Genomic DNA, 20975 nt, shown 5'->3' with positions numbered 1-20975 from the left:
AGATTGTGCTACCTCTAACTAACCTACTCCGTACAAAGGGCTTGGGGGACACATGAAAGTCACGGAACCCGGGAGCGCTCCTGAACTGGACTGCTGACTGTCAAAGAGCTTTTGATCACTTCAAAAGCCTCTTTACAGCAGAGCCAGTGCTGCAACACCCCGACCCAACCAAGCCTTTTGTGGTACAGGTCAACGCATCCGACTTCTCCATTGGGGCACTCCTACTTCAGCGGAATTCTGACAATCAGCTGAAGCCCTGCGCGTACCTCTCCCGCAAGTTCTCAGAAACGGAAAGGAGATGGCACGTGTGGGAAAAAGAGGCGTTCGCAGTCAAAGCAGCCCTGGAGACATGGAGGCACCTCCTGGAAGGGGCCACCTGCCCCTTTGAAGTGTGGACAGACCACAAAAACCTAGAGGCTCTCAGCACTCCAAAACGCCTCAGCCCCAAGCTAGTATGCTGGGCGCAATTCTTCAGCCAATTTGACTTTAAATTAAAATTCATACTGGGGAGGAAGAACTTCCTAGCAGATGCCCTTTCCAGGCGGCCTTAGGACGCTAGTCAGGCATCGGACATTGTGGGTACTGTGTGGACCGACACACAGCTGGGCTGCCCTGCTGTCACGCACAGCCAAACAAGAACCCAACGGACCCCAGCGCAAACACCCACAGAAGGAGGGAGACGCAGGTCAATGTCATCGAACTTGCAACAGCAGCTTGTTCAAGCCATCAAAACAGATACATGGTTACAAAATAACCTACATAATGTATCTCTTAAGGACAGCCTAGCTTGGAAACAGAATAATTTGTATGTGCCAGAACAGTTGCGAGTGGAAGTTCTGAGCAGGTCACACGATGACAAGACAGTGGGGCACTTTGGGTTTGTTAAAACGCTGCATTTAATCAGGCGACAATTCTGGTGGCCTACTCTTAGGAAGGACATTAAGGAGTATGTCGCTGCCTGCCCCACATGTGCCATGTCAAAACAAAAGGTGGGGAAGCCCCAAGGCCGGTTGCAGCCAGTAGCAAGCCCCTCCCGCCCCTGGGAGGAAATCTCGATGGACTTTATTGTTGATCTACCACCCAGCCAAAAAAAAACAGTCATCTGGGTGGTAAAAGACTATTTCTCCAAGCAGGCGCACTTTATACCCTGCGCGTCCATCCCCTCCGCCTCTTTTTAAATCACATCTATAAACTCCACGGCGCCCCCTCCCATTTGGTGACTGATAGGGGCACACAATTTACATCCAGGTTCTGGAAGGCATTTTTAAAACTAATAGGTACCAAGCAGGCACTGTCCACGGCTTGGCACTCCCACACAGATGGCTCTACAGAGATTCTTAACTCCACCCTGGAGCAATTCCTACAATCATTTATAAACTACCAACAGGACGACTGGGTAGACCTGCTACCCTTTGCTGAGGTGGCCTACAACAATGCAGTGCACCAGAGCACAGGTCACACCCCATTCAAAGTGGTTTACGGTAGAGACTTTGTCCCGATCCCGGAACTGCCCCAGCCAGACTCCCCGCCCTGTTCCCCAGATGACTGGGCGGCGCAACTGGCCACGGTTTGGCCCGTCATACAGCTGGCTCTCTCAGACGCTCAAGCCACATACAAAAGATTCGCGGACAACCACAGGGCAGCGCAGCCGAACTTCAAAGTGGGAGATAGGGTCTACCTCTCCACTAAGTTCATCAAATCCCCACAGCCCTCGAAGAAACTGGCACCCAAATTCATTGGACCATTCCCAATCATAGAAATTATCAACCCAGTGACTTTCAAGTTGGAGCTACCCCACAACTTGAGGCACATACACCCAGTGTTCCACTGTGCCCTACTGAAACCAGCCACCCCTTCAAAATGGCACAACGAACCCCCCCCGCCCCCACCCATCATGATAGATGGTCAACAACATTTTGAAATTAAGGAGGTACTAGACTCCAGGAGGCTAAGGGGCACCTTACAGTACCTCGTCAAATGGAGACATTTTCCCCACCCGGAGTGGGTCCAAGCGCAAAACGTTTCAGCAAAACGGCTTGTCAAAAGCTTCCACGAAGCATACCCAGACAAACCGGCAGCTTAGGATTTTCTTGGGTGGGCAGTATGTCATGTTCCCCGTTGCAAGGCATATGTGCATCACAACGGGGAACATGCCCATCAGGAAGGAGGAAGGGATAACCATTACCCTTTAAGCACACAAACACCTAAAACAATCACCAGCACAATAGAGGCACACCTCTGTCCAGACCTAAGACCCATTAACAGATTGGGGAAACTTCCACCCATTACCCCGGGGGACGCCCTGCACCGGACAAGAGTGAAGAGACAAAGGAGACCAGCGGAGATTGCCTAAATCGCCCATCGACGAACCCATATCGCTGCAGATCGCCCATCCGGATCCAGCTTATGGGACAATGGAGGGTGGAGGGGGACAAGGTCCGCCGCACGGGTATAAATGGGGTACCCCGCTACCACGCCCGCATTCCCATCTTTTTCTCCGTATGCAATCTGCTTCCAATAAACAGGAAATCCTTAGACCCTCTAAGTGAGTCCGTGTCTTATTGGGAGTAAGGCTACCCTGACATTAGCCTGCTCATAATTTTTTAAACGTTCTTTTTAAAACACTGTTCTTTATTCAACTCTTTTTTGTGAGGTGATTATGATTATGATTATTTTATTACAACTTGTTCTGAGAGTACTTGAAATGCCGGTTATTTGATTGTATTCATTAACACGAAACAAATTAGGTTGCTAAAGGAAAAAAAGCTCAGTGATCCAGGAGGTAAGCAAGTCATATGCTGAAGACTCCTTTGGTCAAAAAAAAAGAAAGAGTAAGTAGTTAACATTTATACCCTAAGTTATTTCAGGGGCAATTAAAGATTATGTACACTTCCACAACCAGGCAACCAAGAGAGCTGCAAAATTCATACACATTTTATTCTACCCAATTAGAACAAGAAAGCAATAACAGAAACAACATGCAAGTACTATTGGGATTGTTTATTTACGTACTTATTTACTTACTTACTTGGGCTTATAAACCAACTCCAATAAGAAATGACCATGAGCAGTTTAAAAACTCTAGAGAATAAATAAATCCCTCGTAAATAAATAAATATACTGTACAACTTCAGCAAATTACAATTCTTTCATTTTTACAGATCAGTGATGCTCAGTGAATGAGTTGATACTGGTTAAATAGCTCATTTTTAAATCAAGTCCTTATGTTATATCAAGTGTGCCCCTGAAGTCACTTTCATATGAGAACTATAGTTAGTGGCAGCTTCTCCTTCTGTTAGATATTATAAAGAGAGGAGAGCAGATATATGAAAGTAGATTCTCCTCTGCTGTAAATTGGCATGTCTAAGAACCATCTGAAAAAAACTGTCCTTTAAATCTAAGCTAATTTAGTCATCCACATATAACCTATACAGTAATATTATAATTCATGAGCCAAAAGGCTTCACTATAAGAAAGCCTGTCATCCATTCATGGAGGGCTTCAAGTTTTTTTAATGTTGTATTTTATTTTATTTTATTTTCCTCAGTTCCTTTAATGGCAGTCTGTATGTTTTATGAGACACCAATAACCATTACCCAGAAGGTAAAAAACAAAAACAAACTACAACATCATTTTTATGCTGTTATAACACATAATATCAGTATGAGCTACAGGGTAAGAGAGATCACTTCATAATTATTCAAATTCCCATTTTCCTATGAAACTGATGATGGCCTTGGACTACATAGTCATTTCCCCCCATCTTAACATACCTGAGAAAGCTCTTGTTAGAATTTTAAAAAGGGTAGGAGGGTCCTGATTACTTCTTGTGGTTTTTCAATTTTAACAATAACTTATTTGAGTGGTTTATGCCAGCATACTTTTTTTTTCCTGATCAGAAACTACAGGCCTGTAGTGGTTCTGCATCTTCAAAATAGATGCAGACAAAAGGTAGAGAGTATCAGGAAGCAGAGAGTCAGTGTCTGCTTCTAACTTTCATTTAAAATTGGCTATATCCATTAGGAATTTTGGATGAAGCGAACATTGCCTAGGTGCTATTTCCGCTCTTTGAATATGGCTTGAACTTGTTCATCATCTTCAGTATGGATGGGCAAAATGTTCTGGATTCTAAGCATTTTTAGTTCAAAGCAGATTGTTCTGACCTTGCTAAATGTGTTCTGACACTGTTCTGGCCATTCCAGAAATGTTCAGTCTGTCCGTTGTGTTTGAAACTGGTGTTACAGGCCCAAAACAGGAGTACCCAGAGCACTTTTGAAGTGGTCAGAACAGCATTAGTGTATTTCTGATAGGGACAGAATGTTCCAAAATTGAAAGCTACTGCACACCACTGCTCTTCAAATTTATTAGAATCTACCCAATAGATATTATTTCAATAATAATAATAATAATAATAATAATAATAATAATACCCTAGAATAGGGAATAATACTCTAATGGTAATAGGGTATAATGATCCCCTAATAAAAGGGAAGCAATGCAATATCTAAAGTAAAACATCTTACAGATAATATTGATCAACCTTGGATTCCACTGAAATCAGACAATTACTCTATCCTCCATAATTGGGAATAAATATTTTTTTCTGTAAAACTCAAAGTTTTTTTTATTATTATTTATGTAATCCTTAATAAAATTACAGCTGCATGATGAACACATGATGTAATCCCAACAGGGTTTATAGATCACTACTGGAAGGGCTATTTCTGTAACTAAAATGGCCATTCTTGAGCCCACATAGCATATAAACAATTTGATACATCCGTTTTAAAAAATTTAGTAATGTCAGGTTTATACTTACACTATTAACAGAAGTGGATACACATTTCGATCTGAGAAATCCTTTGGAAATGTTAACTGTAAAGGAAGTTCTTTTAAGAAAAGAGCAAAACATTAAAGACTGGTAGTTTGAAAGATGAATTAAAAATAGTATTTGAAAACATTTTGCCTTTTTCAAAAACTTCTAGGTATATTTACCATAGTCATCAATGTGAAGCATTCTAGTTTCGGTGCGGAGTTTTTTTCTCATTAAAACTGCTTCTTTTAAAAGCGAGTTATTTTCTAAAATATAAAACTCTGCAAAATAAAAAGGCAATGAAAGGAACAAATGTATATGCATGCTCAATAGGATGGAAATTTTAAAATACAATTTACAATGCATATGCAATCCATATTTTTAAGAAAGTCCAATTTTTAGAAAAGCACATTTAAAGAGTAAAATAAATATGCACATACATGCACACATACACATGTACTGTATATAGATAGATAAGTTTAAATAATCTCTTCCATTATTAACTATAACACCTTGTTTCAGTTTATAAGAACTATAACACTTGGAGAATGTTAAGCCAAAACTTCCACAGCTTGACATACTTCAGATGGGATCCAATTGGACTTTAACGATTGAACCTTCATGGCCAGACTCATTCAAAAGTATGCAGTTTCAGCCTGCATTTCCAATAAAATTGGAAATCCTAAGGCTGTTTTTTTTTAAAAAAAAACAACACCCATGGGCCTTTCTATATGGAATCAGCATTTTCCTCCTGGCTCTGATTTTGCTATGCTCTGCATGGATAATCTTTGTGTGTATATAGTCCTTTTTATAGGCCTTCAGCTTTGTATATGGTCCTAAAGGTGAGCTCAGCAGGACATATGGTTTTACTCCATACTGCACCCAAATAATGTGCCATATGATTTTCTGCTACATATGCAATTTGGCTTTTACATAAAGGAATCAAGTACAGTAGAAGTTATTTGTTAGAGAAAAGTGTGTTCAAAGTACAAGAACAAAGTTAAGCAATATTTTATTTTTGGAGATGCTAGGAGTAATAATAGCCAAAAGTGCTGTTAAGAGAGATGATCCCAGCATTTTGCCCAAGATGATATATTTGGTTTATCATGCAGCTCCTACAGATCTCTGGAAGTGCTTTTAACACCAAAATTCTATCTCAAATTAAGTAAAATGGAAGATGTTTCTGAATAACAAGATGATATTAATGGATTTTGATTTGTCTATTTACAAATGCACATTTATTCAAAATTATGCTTTATCTATAAATCTATAAAACTTTTTAAAAATTACAGTTTGAAGGAATACTTGTTTTTAAAAAAATCCACTTGTACATGGATAACTATTTGACCTGTTTCCTCTTTGCTTTCAAACAGATTTTTAAATTGGTAAATGATATCTCATTTAGTGGAACAATGAATAATCTAAGTACGATGTAGTTTCAGAGTGTTGACCATAAATGTGCTGTTTTAGATACAATGATTTGAGTAAACTTCAATCACATAATTTTTGTTCCATTAATAGGAGAGATGATCAAGTTTTACATTCAGGCATTATTAACTTCATTGATTTTATTATATTTTTAAGCAATAACATACATACATACATACCCTAATTTTGTTTCCAGTTTTCTATACAAATAATCTTTTCCTCTGAATTTTTGCAGGTGAGAATTTGACAAAGGATCAGCACAGCAGTGTTTTATTTCTAAAAGTATGATGTCACTGCATAACTTACTGCCCCAGACTATGGGCAAGAATGTTATGGTTTAAAGAGAATATCAAAATACATATACATATGAACATTCATTTAAATTTAAATATTTCCCCAATTAAAGTGAATAGTTGAATTATCCCAATGATGCATATTTGCACTGAGTGTACTGAAAAGTTACATAATTTAGAAAACCTATATGTGTTTGTGTGTAAATGTGTTGAGTTTTAAACAGAGAGATTTAAGCAAACATAATATTTGTTTCATTAAAAAAGGATGAATTAGATAAGTAGCACTTAGAAGACATTTCCTTAATCCAGACTAATTGTATTAGTGCTTTAAAGTATTTTAAAGCATACATCAGAGGTACTGTAATAGGAACTCAATTTGCATAGTTAGTGAAAGAGACTGTGCCCTTGTGCCACCTAATTATTGTAAGCAATAATGGGAGATAAAAGATACACATTAATGTAAGATCAGTCTGAAAAATCCCTGATATGTTATAGTTAGTGTATTAATTTCACTCTGTTCTTACTGATTATATGCATGTTTATTCCTAGGTTGTAATTAAGATGAGCCTTAGAAATTAATTTCCTGAAGGTCTTAAATGAAAGGGAGAAAAGCCGCAAGAAAATCCCCAATGAACTGGTATAACTTACTTTCAGGATTACTCGTGCTGTGCAGGCTGACAATTGGAACACCAGGTCCTATAATACACGGAAAGACATGCACACAGAGGAAGTAAATAAAAGGGACTAGCTTTGTACTCCTCAACTAAAAGGAAAAAAAGCAAAAACATAAATTACTGTAACGCATAGTTTTCAAAACTGCTACTGCATATGCTTAAATTCTTAGCATATGAATGGTCCCATTAATGCCAAGGCAATAGGATAGTCTGCTGGGAAATAATAAATATATGATTGTTATTATCCTCATCATCTCAATTTTACAGCTGAGAAACTGACACATAGAGCGATTAATGGTCTGATTATATAAAGCATGGAGCACCTGCAGCCAATATTAAATCAAAAAGAGAACAGGGAACATTCAGACTTTGCAAAGTCATTTGGAGGTCATTAGAAAATTGAGAGGAAATCTCAGAAGAAATGTATCCTAGCTTCAGATCTCGTAGTTTGATTCTATGTTCCAATGAGAATGCCATGATAAAGAGGATGCCTGATTTCATAGAATAATAGAGATGGAAGGGGCCATTCAGGGTGTCAGATCCATCCCCCTGCTCAATGCAGGAATTCAAATGAAAGCATCCCAGCTTCCACTTGAACACTTCCGGTGAAGAAGTCCACCCCATTCTTTCTTTCTCCTTCTCCCCTTCCTATTTTTACAGTGCTGCAATTTCCATTGTTCAGCATACAAGTTGCCTTTAGAATTTTTTTTTTTTAATAACTGTGGACTGCTGAAATGATTACAGCAAAATAAAAATAAAAAAATCTGTGTATGTAGTTCATTCTCCTGCAACATCCATAATCTTCCTGGGTGTCTTACTAATGATGACAAGAAATGTTGGTCATGTCACTGATTGACAAATGTGATCATGCAACTAGCTAGGCTTTCGGCTGCATGTAATTTGATAGCTAGAGAGCACACTGAAGTTTTTAAAAATCTTCCAAGGAATGAGTGATATTCTCTTAAATAGTTTAAAATTAACTGGTCGATATAGGTTTAGTACACATTTTACACAATTACTTCTAGCCATCCCTCTCCCTTGGTCCATTATTTTATGGACCATTATATCATAGGATTGATAGAATTAATTAGGACAAAATTTAAATTGTCCATGAAGACAATTTTTGTGTGCAATATACAAAACAAATATATAACGGAAGTTGAAATTTTGTAGCTATTATAATTACATAAAAACTTTTATTTGTAATAAAGTCATCACTGATATTTGGTGCTCAAAAACATTCATTTTAAAAAAATAATAGTAATCCCTTTTTTAATACAGAGGCTGGCTTACCCTTACACTGTAGGATGAAATACTTGATTGAAGGGCTAAACTTTGCATTAAAATATGTGCAATGATCTTTCATAAAATTGCATGAGAGGCATTGACGATTCAGCAATTCAATTGTTGACACACTGAAACAGTAAAAGAAACTGATCAAGCACATCAAAACCTATAGCTAATATTCACTACAATTACATTATTATAGGAGAAAATTATTTGGTTTTCATTGTCAACATTTCAGACACCACTGTACAGGAATACATTATATCTTCTCCCAAAATTTCTCTAAATATATCACCAATTTTTTCTCTGCATGGTAGCAAAGGAATGCAGTAAGGAACAGAGGATGTGGAAGTATATGCTTGTGGATACCAGGTTTATAATGAAAAAGAACAACACTGACTGTAACTTCATTTTTTTTTTCTTCTACACTATTTCCTTGATATTTCCCAATGCATATGAAATGCTAACTAGGCTTAGTATTATACTTTGAAATAAGTCTTTGGGTTATTATATTTCTGTCACAATATATTTGTTCCTATGAAATTTCCTTCTTTTATAAAGCTGCAGATTCATGTAGAATTTTTAAGGAATTAATAGGAATCTCTTTTGATATTTAAGTTAAAAGCTTTTTGTAAATAAAGAGAGACAGCCCTGTCAATCACTTGGGAATCTGCTTACCTATGTAATTGTCTTCCTCTTGGTGAATTCTCAGTACTTAAAAAATAACTGGCAAAATGAGAAAAAAATACCTTCAGCCCAGATAAATATTTACAAATTTGTTGTACATATAAACATAATGAACATCAGATCTAAGGATTTCAGTGATATAGGAAAAGAGCAGGATCATTCTTACCATTAGACAGACTGAAGTGGCTGTCCACAGAACATCTTGAGACAGGTTTATTTCTTTATATTGCACCTAATTTTTCATTAGCAAAGAAGCTTTACACTTCTAGACTTATTTTCCCTTTTCATATCAGAATAAGATATCCAATTCATTTTTTGAGGTAATAATACAAGTTCATCATCATTAACATGTTACCTGTTCATTCATGTTGACTAGAATGTGTCATCAGGTGATTAAGAAGGGAACTCAGAATTATCGTATCTGGCTTTGTAAAAATAAAATACAAATTGGGCTATTGCATATGCTATCTTCTATGCAGATGGAGCTTAATTCATGATTAAGTCACTTGTTTTGTCAGAAGTCTTACTGCTTTGTGTTCAAAAGAGATTGTGTGTCTGAATTCTGCCAATTTAAAAAGGAGAAGCAAATTGACTAAGATCAGGCAGAACAACTGATCTTGTTCTAAGAAAAAGGATGCAGGTATTCAAAGTACCTGCCTTCTCTTCATTAAAGACAAAACAAAACAGAGACCTTAGCTGATTCTCATACCAGGCACCAATGACTAAACATCTGTTACATGGAAATCTTAGCATACTCTAAGCCACTGGAAAATGGCTTAGACACTTCAACACTTCTACACATTTGAATAAATCTTTTATAAATCCCACCACATTCAAAGAGGTTTATTTCTATATAAGTATGTACAGGATTGAAGTCTTAACAAAGGGCAAGTATTAACAAATGATGTTTTTCAGGAGTTTCTGAGAACTCCCTTCTGTTAACAGAACTGGGAAGCAAGTCCATTTACAACTGAGTAAAAACTAGCAAGAACCATTCCTTATTCTTCTTGAAGATATGCAGAATTAAACAGTGGAAGATCCAAAGGTGCAAACATATTTAATTCTTAACTCTTAATTATTTGACTACTTAATAATCTAAAACAAGCAAATAAAAAAAGACCACTTGGAAATATTGTTGCCTAACCCAGTGTTTGGATTTTCTTATTTCAATCAGTACAGTGAACCAGAATTTGTCACAGCCTAGCCTTGTTTTATTATTCAGGAAAAGTTCTTAGAATACATCAGGAGATTAAATGCAGTTTGTCTTTGTACTCATGGCTTATGGCTAATTTACATTAGCATTTGATAATAAAAGAATCATGATTAACATTGCTATATCCATAACATTGATTCTATCTTGATAACACAGATATTTTACCTGAACAGACAAAGAAAATTAATGCTCACATCTTTTGGGTATTTTCATCATATGCCAAGATTTTTATAACTTCCCAGTTCCCTGATGTCAGATGTCGTATACTAAATTGTTCATTTTTGATCTGCAAGGAAACAATAAATTTAACTTTTTTCCCCCCATGATTGTCCTTAATTGACCAAACAATGATTGGTAGCAGAGGTCAAATTCTATGGGGCCCTCTGGTATCAATCATGGTATATAGAAGGCTGCAACTTGAAAGTAAGAGGAGTTAATGGAACAAAGCACAAATTAACAAATAAACTGAAAAATAAAAGTAGATATATTGAAGCTTTATAAAATTAAGAGATGAGGAAGGATGCATGAGAATATATGAAATATATTCAGCAGGGAGTAAGAGGTGTTCTCAAAATGTATTTATAGATATATTTATAAGAATTCTTGTAGTGATGCTTGGCAGAGAAATGTGTATGTGTATATTTCTATATGCAGATGATGCTGTGATTTTGCCTGAGAGCCTGAATGATTTTCAGCAAACGTTAGATAGATTGTATGATGTAGTGAGACATATGGATCTGAAAATTCAAGGTAGTTGTATCTGACAGGAAAAGTGAAATGAATGAATGAACACAAGTTTTACATAAATAGTAAAAAAAAAAAAATGAAGCAAATAGCTGACTTTGTATGCCTCAGTAGAATGTTAACTGAAGATAGGAAAATGAAAGCACATGCAAATGGTGGTAGAAAGATAATGTAGCATGTGGACTGTTGTGAAGAATGACCATTTGTTGAAATAAGCAAAAATAGCCTTGTATAAGGAGGTGCTTCTGGAAACTGTCTTAGTATATGAAAATGAAAGCTGATTATGTCGGGAATATATAAAATTTGTGTTGAATGCAGTGAGAATGGGTTACTTAAGTGTTCAGTAAAATAGGAATGTAAAACAAGAGAGAGTCAAGAATGAATGGAACCAGATTCAATGCAAATGTGAGTGATGAATACAAAAGTAGTATACCTGGGGCATCTGCAGAGAGGTAAAAAAGTCAATATGGCAGCCTGAATTGCATGTATAAAAAAAAAAAGGGGTCAGAGCTTCAATTGTGTGGTTGCAGCTGCTATCTTGACTTTGTGAGCCTCCCCTTCCACCCAGGTGCTCCTGAAGTACATTGAGGTGGTTGAGACATACTACAGAATGAGGACCAAACTGCAAAACAAATATATGAAGGAAGAGTGAATGGTTTGAAAGGAAGGGAATGAGTGAGAAAGTCCTGTTTGGATGATTCAAGGAAGCAAATACTACATTTTGTCAGGTCCTTTTGTTCCTAATGCAAGCAATCTGCTTATATAGTTAAGCTATAACTATTTCCATGACCAAGATGCTCTGTCTTGGTGGTCTTCTGATCATGGAAGTTACAATATATAGATGCAATGTCTCAGTGCCTGAGTCACACAATAGCATCACCTATGTTTTATTTAGTAAGGTGAATATACTACTTGTAGGAAAGTAGGAGAAAGAAGAAATAATGGTCAGCAAGGAATAGTTCACAAGTGATTTGTAAATGTTAAAGCTACATATTAGTTTCTTCTGCTAATGAAAACAGTATCTATATCTATTACCCATTTACATGTATTTATATCCATTTACATGAATATGAAATATACTATTTATGCCACTGACTTTAAACAGAGCTTGAGCACAGGGTTAAAACTATCTCTGTGCTTGGCTCAGACTGAATTTAAAACTGTGTGCCTGGAACTGCATCATCAAAAGCCCATAAGATCTCCTAGTGTGTTGGATAGGAAATCTGTTAATGCCTGTTCCTCAACCTAAGGTAAAGGTAAAGGTTTCCCTTGACATTAAGTCCAGTCGTGTCCGACTCTAGGGGGCGGTGCTCATCTCCGTTTCAAAGCCGAAGAGCCGGTGTATGTCCGTAGACACTTCCATGGTCATGTGGCCGGCATGACTAAACGGAACGCCGTTACCTGCCCACCGAAGCGGTACCTATTAATCTACTCACATTTGCATGTTTTTGAACTGCTAGGTTGGCAGGAGCTGGGACTAGCAACGGGAGCTCACCCCGTCACACGGATTCGAACCACTGACCTTCCGATCGGCAAGCTCAGCAGCTCAGCAGTTTAACCTGCAGCGCCACCGTGTTTCTCAACCTAGGAGAGGTTTATTTCTCAAAAAATTTGCAAAACTTATTTGTAGTTCACCTTCATTCCAGAAATTATCAGGGTAACTCTAAAACTAGTCTGGTTCAGTTAGAACTCTAGCTCCACAGTAAGATATATTCTGTCATAGGCCAGCATTTATGTGTGTGTGTGTGATGGCTATAACATATTGGTTTGTCACAAAGCTAGAGATTTATATAGGAATTCCACAAAAATAGTTGGAGATTATTTGAATTACATTCCTTCAAAGATATGTTTTGTTTTTAAACAATCCTGTAACTTTATTGTTTTAGAATATAGTGGGATGCTAATTTCCATGGCAACACTGCTGGCAAATTTCAGGTTGAGAGGGGTTTTTGTTTGTGCAATAATTTTTATAACAGATGATAATGTCACTCCCTGAACCAAACATTCTCCTCTAGAAAAGTGTAACATCCTATAGGAAAATGAAGTGTTCAAGGGCTTCCGGAAGTGATCACCCAAGTAAAAAAAGGAATACTTACCAATGTGTTATACAGTATATAGTATTTTTATCTTGTATGTATTATATCTAAGCACAGAAAAGACCTATTATTCCTCACAACACCAACCCTGCAAAGTAGGCTGGGCTGAGAGAGAGTAATCTGATCAACAAGCTTCTGTGGTTGGAATCTAACTTAAGTAAAAGAAGCTTACCTGAACATTAAACATAGCAATATGGTGGAATTCACCACGACCACCTTGTTTAACAGGAACTGTCATAAAAAATGTATTGCCATCTTTAGAAAAAACTGGTTCCTCATTCTATTAAAAAAAAAAAAAAATCAGCACTGAAATTTCCTGTTAAGAACTTTTTATGATGACACATTCAAATACTGAACACACTGGGGAAAAACAATATTTTATGGCACTAATATAGTTTTTATGCTTTTTACTGTTTTTACTGTTGTTCGTAAGCCATCCAGGGTTATGGTGCATCAGATGGGTGGTTATAGAAGTCTTTTAAATAAATAAATAAAGGATCAAGCTAAGAAAACAGAAAAATAATTCAAGAGGTAATTCAATTCCTTAGAAATCTATCTTTTTTCCAAATAGCAGCAATTTTAAACTGCTTTGCAAGAGAGTAAACCCTTCTTCATGCCTTCAGGTTAATGTATGGATGGCTTTAGCTAAGCAGAGAATAAAGTTCAAAGGCAGGTCTCATCTTTACTCCCTGACCTCCATGCATTCTGACAGAGGCCTGAAGGGAAATTCAACTTGCAGTCACATGAACACAAGAAGGCTCTCTATGCAATCTGGCTCCAGGAACGTTCTGGGAGAACTGCTCATATTGAAGGAAATGCAAGTACAGTTCTCCTTCTGACCTCCAGCTGATTGCTTAAAGAGGGTTAATGTTCCACTGAAATTCAGGACAGCTTTTTACAGTGAAATATAATTACCATTAACACTGTAGGGAACTCACATGACACTTCTGTCTTCCAATAAGTTATTAGTGTGAAGTGATGATCATGGGCTAAGTCTGTATTTCCTTATGGATCATGGATATCTGAAAATATGGGTATAGTCCATGACCATCACTTTACACTTGTACGTATGTGTGTGTGTGAATGCAAGTTCAGTTCCCTTCAGACTTCTGTCTGAATTGTTCTCTTTCCTTCCCATATCACATATCCAAAACCATCTGTTTCAGATGGTTCTGCAATATTCAGCAACAAATCTGAAGCATGTACATGTTAACAATCTGTTTTTAGTGCAATAATGGAAAGATAGCACTAGCCATTGAGATGTCATCGCTGGATACAATCTCAACTGTATTAATACTCCAGTAAAATTATATGGTAATTTTTGCAGGACATGAAGATCACTTGTGATGCTAAGGACACTGTCATTTTCAAATAATTATTGTGCATTTTGCCTCTAAATGTGTACAACTCAAGAAGGAAATATCTTTAAAAAAAAAAAAGTTGATGCCTTCAAATCACAGTTGACTCTTGGCAACTGACTGGAATAGTCCCTGCAGTTTTCTTGGCATGATTTCAGAAGTGATTTGCCCTTGCCTGCTTCCTAGGGCTGAGAGAGAGGGACTGGCCCAAGATCACCCAGCTGGCTTTGTGCCCAAGGTGGGACTAGAACCCATGGACTCCTGGTTCCTAGCCTGGTGCCTTTAACCACTATAACAAACTGCCCCTCTAAATTAAAATATTACTGGGAACTATAATTGTTGAAAGGATAATTTTTATTGTTTTGTATGATGATCTGCTAAATACACATATTAATAATAGATTTTAGAACTGTATGACCAGTCAGTCTAATATTACATTTATTATCATTTTGGCTTATATTTTAAAAAATGGAAACCTCATGAAGAACCTACTTTGCACCATAATCATTATATATGCAAAAAGTGAGATGGTTTCTGGGTTAATTTATTAAAATTTATTTTTATTAGACAGTCGATTAGGCATTTGGCTATTTTAATTAGACAGCCATAGGCATTGCTGTTAAGGAAACTGAGGAGAAGCTGAGGGCCCCTTCCCATGGACAATGTTTGGGGAAATGGGCCTAAAGGCAGATCTTCTGCATGTGAGCCCTATACTGTGGAATACCTTGCTTCCTTTGCCTGGCTGATTGAGTAACCATCTGTATTAACTGTGCTGTTGCTTTATACTTATGCAAACTGCCAGAAGTCCGAACGAGCTGCAAGCAAGCAAACCCCTATACTGGAATATTTTTCTGTGAAGCCATCAGAAAAATGCAGTAATTGTAGTGAAGTACCAAGTTTTTTCATGCTTATATTCTCCTGAAATTACTCCCATGCTTTAAAAAAATAGTTTCATTAACAGTCAACAAATTATTTGAACTCTGTTCTAAATAATTGATAATACTATACCTGCTTAGAAAGCCAGACTTCAGATGTAAATTCATACTTCTAAAAACAACACAAAAATATAGTTAAGAAGTGTGCATAAATTTGATGCTGTTATCTGTTGGAGATTAATGTCCCTAATAGGTTGCATTTTGAATCTTACAACACACAGGAGATTTATCAATATTTTATTAACTATCACAATCTTCTCCAATCTGAGTGCTCTCCAGTTATATGGACCAATTCACAGAATTGTCATCAATGGCTATATATGACACATTATGGGGAAGCCAGGAAAAGAATGGAAGACAGAACAGAAATAAACAAGTGTAAGAGTCAGTTGATCTCATAAATGGCAACTTAGACCAGGTGGAGAGAAATCTGGGAAGAAGCTTTTTAATCATTCAGAGAGACTCTGCCTTAATTAACTTCTTATAACAGAGAGTAAGAAATTCCACTTACAGTTTATTCTGTATTTACTCCAGAATAATGATTGAATGGATGGATGGATGCTTTTGGTTCCTTGATCTTGCTCAGCTGTGTGGGGCTGGCCATCATGATACATGGTCACCTATAAAAGCCTGCATGGTTTGGTTGTTTGGTATCTTCAGGACCACCTGCATTGTATAGTTCCAAATGATCCACTGAATACTTACTATCTAAGGATGCTAAATGCCCCTCCCCCGTTGTGTGGCTCAGGGAATGGGAGCTTGAAAACAATACTCTTCCATATGTGCTTCATCCCTATGAAACAGCCTACCCCAGGAAATTTGAATGGCACCCTTCCTACTGCCTTTTAGAAAGGCAGTGAAAGCAGAACTCTTTGGAAGGTTATTCAGTATGTATTGTTGCTAAGGATGGACACCTAAGGGTTATAATTATACCCCTGTTATAATTTAAGAGAATGTTTTAATATAATTTTTTTACAGGAGTACAATTGGTACTGGTGGTATACAAACATACAAATACCTCTGAAAATAGAAATTCATACACTGGAGAGACCAAAGATGGGTGAAAGCATCATTATTATCTATTGTAACATATTTAAATTAGCTGAAAAACTGCATACAGCTAAACTCTCCCTGACACAGAAGTACACAAAAGTATAGGTTGTTCAACACTATAGTAAATAGTAATCACTTTAAAAGTCATTTTCCTGTGGTTTTTTTTATTTGAGCATCATTTTCAAAAGTTAGCATTTCAGTGAGGGAAATCCAGTGCTGAATTTATATGAGCAGGTGCAATTTCTAAATTCATAAAGGCTGGAGAGCAAATTTTTGCCCTTCTTGCAGCCTCTCATGAGCCCATTTAAACTAGGGGCACTGCAAGTAGAAGAATGAAGGAAAACCATACTCTTTTGAACAGGATAACTTGCCTTATGGTTTATAAAGCTAAAGAAAAAAGAAAGTATCAACTCTATAAACAAAATGCCAACCAACTGCCAGGAAAAACAAGAGATTTAAAAAAAAATACTGCACAGTGTAGTACTTAAGGTATGTCTAGAAATTTGCACACATGAGATGTTTGTATATTGGAAGCAAACAAATGATTACTAAGAAACCCCCATTTATAGAACCTTTATGTGATGTGCATACACACACGCACACACATATGCACAAACACACATGCAGTATACATACATACACATAGTGTGTGTATGTGTGTGTGTGTTTGTGTGTGTGAAGTTATATGGGAGTCTCACAATTTATCATATATTGTTATTTGGGGGGATAAAATCCGTGTGTGTATTTGTGTATTTGTGTACACAAATACATATGCATAGGTACAGTAGGAAGTTTAGACAAATCCTCAGGAGGATAAAAGTATTTTAACAAATACTTTAAATTTCCTGCAATGTTTATAAGACAGGAATTATAGACCAACATTTTAATTATAATTTTTATTTATTGAAACAGGGCGGATGGGTGGGTTTGGTCCCTTTGAATCAGCGTTGATTCTTTGTGATTGCTTGGACACTTCCCTGCAATTTTCTTGGCAAGGTTTTTCAGAAGTCGTTTGCCCTTGCCTGCTTTCTGGGGCTGAGAGAGAGTGACTGGCCCAAGGTCACCCAGCTGGCTCTGTGTCTAAGGCAGGACTCTAACTCAGTCTTTTGGTTTCTAGGTTGGTACCTTAGCCACTACACCAAACTGGGTCTCATTTAAACAGTACAAATGATAAAATCTGGATACAAAAACAAAAAATTTAAATCTAAATTATTCAAAACAAGCCATATACTAAAAGAAGATTAAACAGCAAAACTAAAAAAACCCTAAACAAACAAACCCACAAAAAAAGAACAGATTACGCTAAAAAGAAAGGAAGAAAAGAGAAAAAAAAAATACACCCTCAAAGAACGTAGTAAGAACTATTTCTATCTGATACAGCAAAAATAATCAAGGCATATTGATGCAGATCATCAGAGTCAATTTTTCAGCTACAGATTAAACAGATCATATTGCCTGATTTTCTACAAAGCTAATTCAGGAACTTAAAAACCTTACCTAGCCAGTGTTTAGAGTCTGGTAGATCATCTGTATTATATTTTGATTGACAGAACCAGGTTAAACAATTTGCTTAGACATAAATTACTTTTATGTTATTAACTGTTTTGAAAAAGAGCACCTTGTTGTTGACAGTATTATCAGAATCCAGAATTATCTATTGTTATAATGCCAGTAATTTCTGCTTCTTCTCCTTGATAAGTGCTGCCAAAGATCCTACTAAGAATTCAAGCTGTTTCCTTACTGTGTTTAGCTCTAGCAAATAGAGAGAAATTCTTGGAACCCAGACTAGTTCTGTGGATATCCAGCTGTTTCCCCTACCTGATTTTCTAGCCCCTGGAGTTGGAACAAAAGCATCATCTGTGTATATGTGCCTGGTGGGCTGTCTTTGTGTGTAACCACACTGTACCTATAATGAGGTACTATATATTTAACACAAGATGAACGTTACTGAATGGAAATGAGCTGAACTCAAAATAACCCTCTAAAGCTTGCGCTATGAGCATAAGAGCAGTTATTAAAACGTAAGCTTAAAAATGAACAAGAAGTTTCATACCATACTACAAGCACCAGTGGTTGTTTCACACACTGTAAGGATGGATAGATTTTGAGGCCTGTTTAGCCACCGCACCACTGTCTTAGTGTTGCTCACCCACTTGACCATCGTTATGTAATATTCTCTGTGACAGAGACAGATTTTAAAATACAGGAGTTACAAGCAGTTCATATCAATTACTTTTAAAATACAAGACAATAGAGAAAAAATACTGTAGGCCTGTATTAGCATATCTAGTATTCAAAATTCCTTCAAAATTGACTTGAACATATTCAGAATATATAGAAGAATAACTCTCATGCTGATTGGATGAAAATATTTTGCCTTATTGTTTATCAGACTAAAGAATACACACACACACAACCCTCAAGTCCATAAGCAGATTGCCAACACGCCAGGAAACACAAGAGGTAGCATGGTGTAATATTTAAGGAATTGGACTGTGGAGGTGCAAGCCATGGAACCATGGAACCTGAGGTGACCTTGAGCCAGTCACTTTCTCTAAGCCCAACCAACAAGGCTGTCACTGTGGGGGAAAATTGGAGAAGGGAGTACTATTGATATCACCTTGAGCTTCTGAATGGAAAACATGATGTAAGTCAAAATAAGCAAATTATCAAAGACATTGTGCTAATTGTTGGTGCAAGTCTAGGGGAAAATAAAAGAACCATACCATTATCCATTTTTTTGGCTAAATAAGAGAATCTACAGAGAGTTTTTATAGTTCAAGCTATTCCTTCTCCCTCTAGAAGTCCTGTTAGAGTGTCATGCTGAAGTAGTTATGTGCACCACCTTCCACTACCAGCTCTGCTGCCATTTAAACTTAGAAATAAGTATTTAAGTTCTTGGTTGGTTGGTTGATTGGTTGGTTGATTAATGCTGTTGCTAACTCTTAGCGACCGCATATGTAGATTTTCTCCATGACAATCTGTTCCCTAACCTGGTCTTTCAGGTCTTCCAGTGGTGCACCTATTGCTCCTGTACCTGAGCCCATCCACCTTGCTATTGATCATCCTATTCTACCTTTCCTAGCTTTAGAGCCTTCTCTAGAGAGATAGGTCTTTGCATAATGTGTCTGAAGTAGGATAATTTGAGACTGGTCATTTGTGCCTCAAGTGAGAGCTCTGGTTTTATCTTGCTTTAACCTTCTTACATCTACAGTATCAACACTCTTGTTATTATTTCTTTTTATAATCTCACAGTTGTATTGTTATTGTATTATATTTTTATGGTATGCTATGTATTACGACCTGAGGTTACAACAATAAACTTACTTACTAAAAAAAATACCCTCTACCACAAACTGTCATAACTAGGAAGCTTGCCAAACATAATTTAATATACTGCTCATGAATGTTAAGAAGCAGATTTTACTTTTATAACAGTTTAGTTCAAGAGTATTCAATTGTATAATTTATAGGAATCTATGCTGCAGACAATTCTTATGACCTTAAGTGACACCACCTAGGGCACAATTGCTGTTGTGTGATAATCCTACAATTTTGCTAATGAAATTTTAAAATAGATTTTATAGAAACTTCATGACTGTTACTGAAATCCGTGTACTTATATTTCCAGTTATAAGAATATCAATCCACAGCAAACGGCTGAAAAATGATATTAAAAATCAATGAAACTGGATTCCTCATGACATCTGTGACATTTAATAATAATTTTATTACTCGTCCCATCTCAAAGTTCATTTCTTATTTCTTAAGCTCTTGAAATAACGTTGTACTTTTCCACTCTTTCAATTTGATGCTTACAAACTTTATTATTATTTACTATGACACATTTTTTCTTTCTTATAAATTCTGGAATTCTACCAAAAAATATTAAGCATATCTTATTGACTAATATGATACATGCTTAGTAAAGTCAACACAGATACTAAACTGTACAAAGAAAAAGGATTTGTATTATTACTCTGTAGACAGATATATTTTATAACTTAATTAATCTTGAAAAATATCTTACAATTTTATTAGATCAGTTTCACTTTGTAGACATCACCTTCATACTCTCATTGGGTATATCCAACACAACACTTAGTTCTGCTGTTCTGTTTATTTGTGCATGTGTGTGGGAGGGGGAGACTGCTCTCTAAAGCATAACTCTCTTGTGACATCGGAGTTACATGAAAGAGTAAGCAGAGGCACTTTTCAAAATGTATGGGGGACCCCAGTTGCTTAGATACCCCCTTATTGCCATTCATTCTTACTCATGTCTCTTTCACACAGGTTATATATGCAAAGACCCTTCCCAGTCTTACCTCCTCAGTTGACCAGTGTAGATCAGCTGAGGAATAGAGGCAGTTTCTATGGCTATACAAATACTTCCA

At 36.7% G+C, this 20975-nt stretch overlaps 1 protein-coding gene across 4 annotated transcripts in view; it reads right to left on the bottom strand.

The window, feature by feature from the left end:
- Positions 1 to 20975, bottom strand: part of DPP10 (dipeptidyl peptidase like 10) — a 202977-nt gene that overhangs the window by 38715 nt on the left and 143287 nt on the right. For 3 of the 4 annotated variants that reach the window (XM_063288718.1, XM_063288719.1, XM_063288721.1), the window contains 9 exons: positions 18635 to 18758; positions 15602 to 15640; positions 13408 to 13515; positions 10590 to 10681; positions 9174 to 9221; positions 8502 to 8623; positions 7183 to 7230; positions 4996 to 5094; positions 4820 to 4889 (listed from right to left, as the gene is read on the bottom strand). In XM_063288718.1, the coding sequence (XP_063144788.1) occupies positions 4820 to 4889; positions 4996 to 5094; positions 7183 to 7230; positions 8502 to 8623; positions 9174 to 9221; positions 10590 to 10681; positions 13408 to 13515; positions 15602 to 15640; positions 18635 to 18758 (750 nt within the window). The remainder of the gene's footprint in view (positions 1 to 4819; positions 4890 to 4995; positions 5095 to 7182; positions 7231 to 8501; positions 8624 to 9173; positions 9222 to 10589; positions 10682 to 13407; positions 13516 to 15601; positions 15641 to 18634; positions 18759 to 20975) is intronic. The other variant, XM_063288720.1, reaches the window with a different exon arrangement.

The sequence above is a fragment of the Candoia aspera genome, chromosome 1 (genome assembly GCF_035149785.1).
Source record: "Candoia aspera isolate rCanAsp1 chromosome 1, rCanAsp1.hap2, whole genome shotgun sequence".
Lineage (NCBI taxonomy): Eukaryota > Metazoa > Chordata > Lepidosauria > Squamata > Boidae > Candoia > Candoia aspera.
This window is presented reverse-complemented; position numbering and strand designations above follow the sequence as displayed.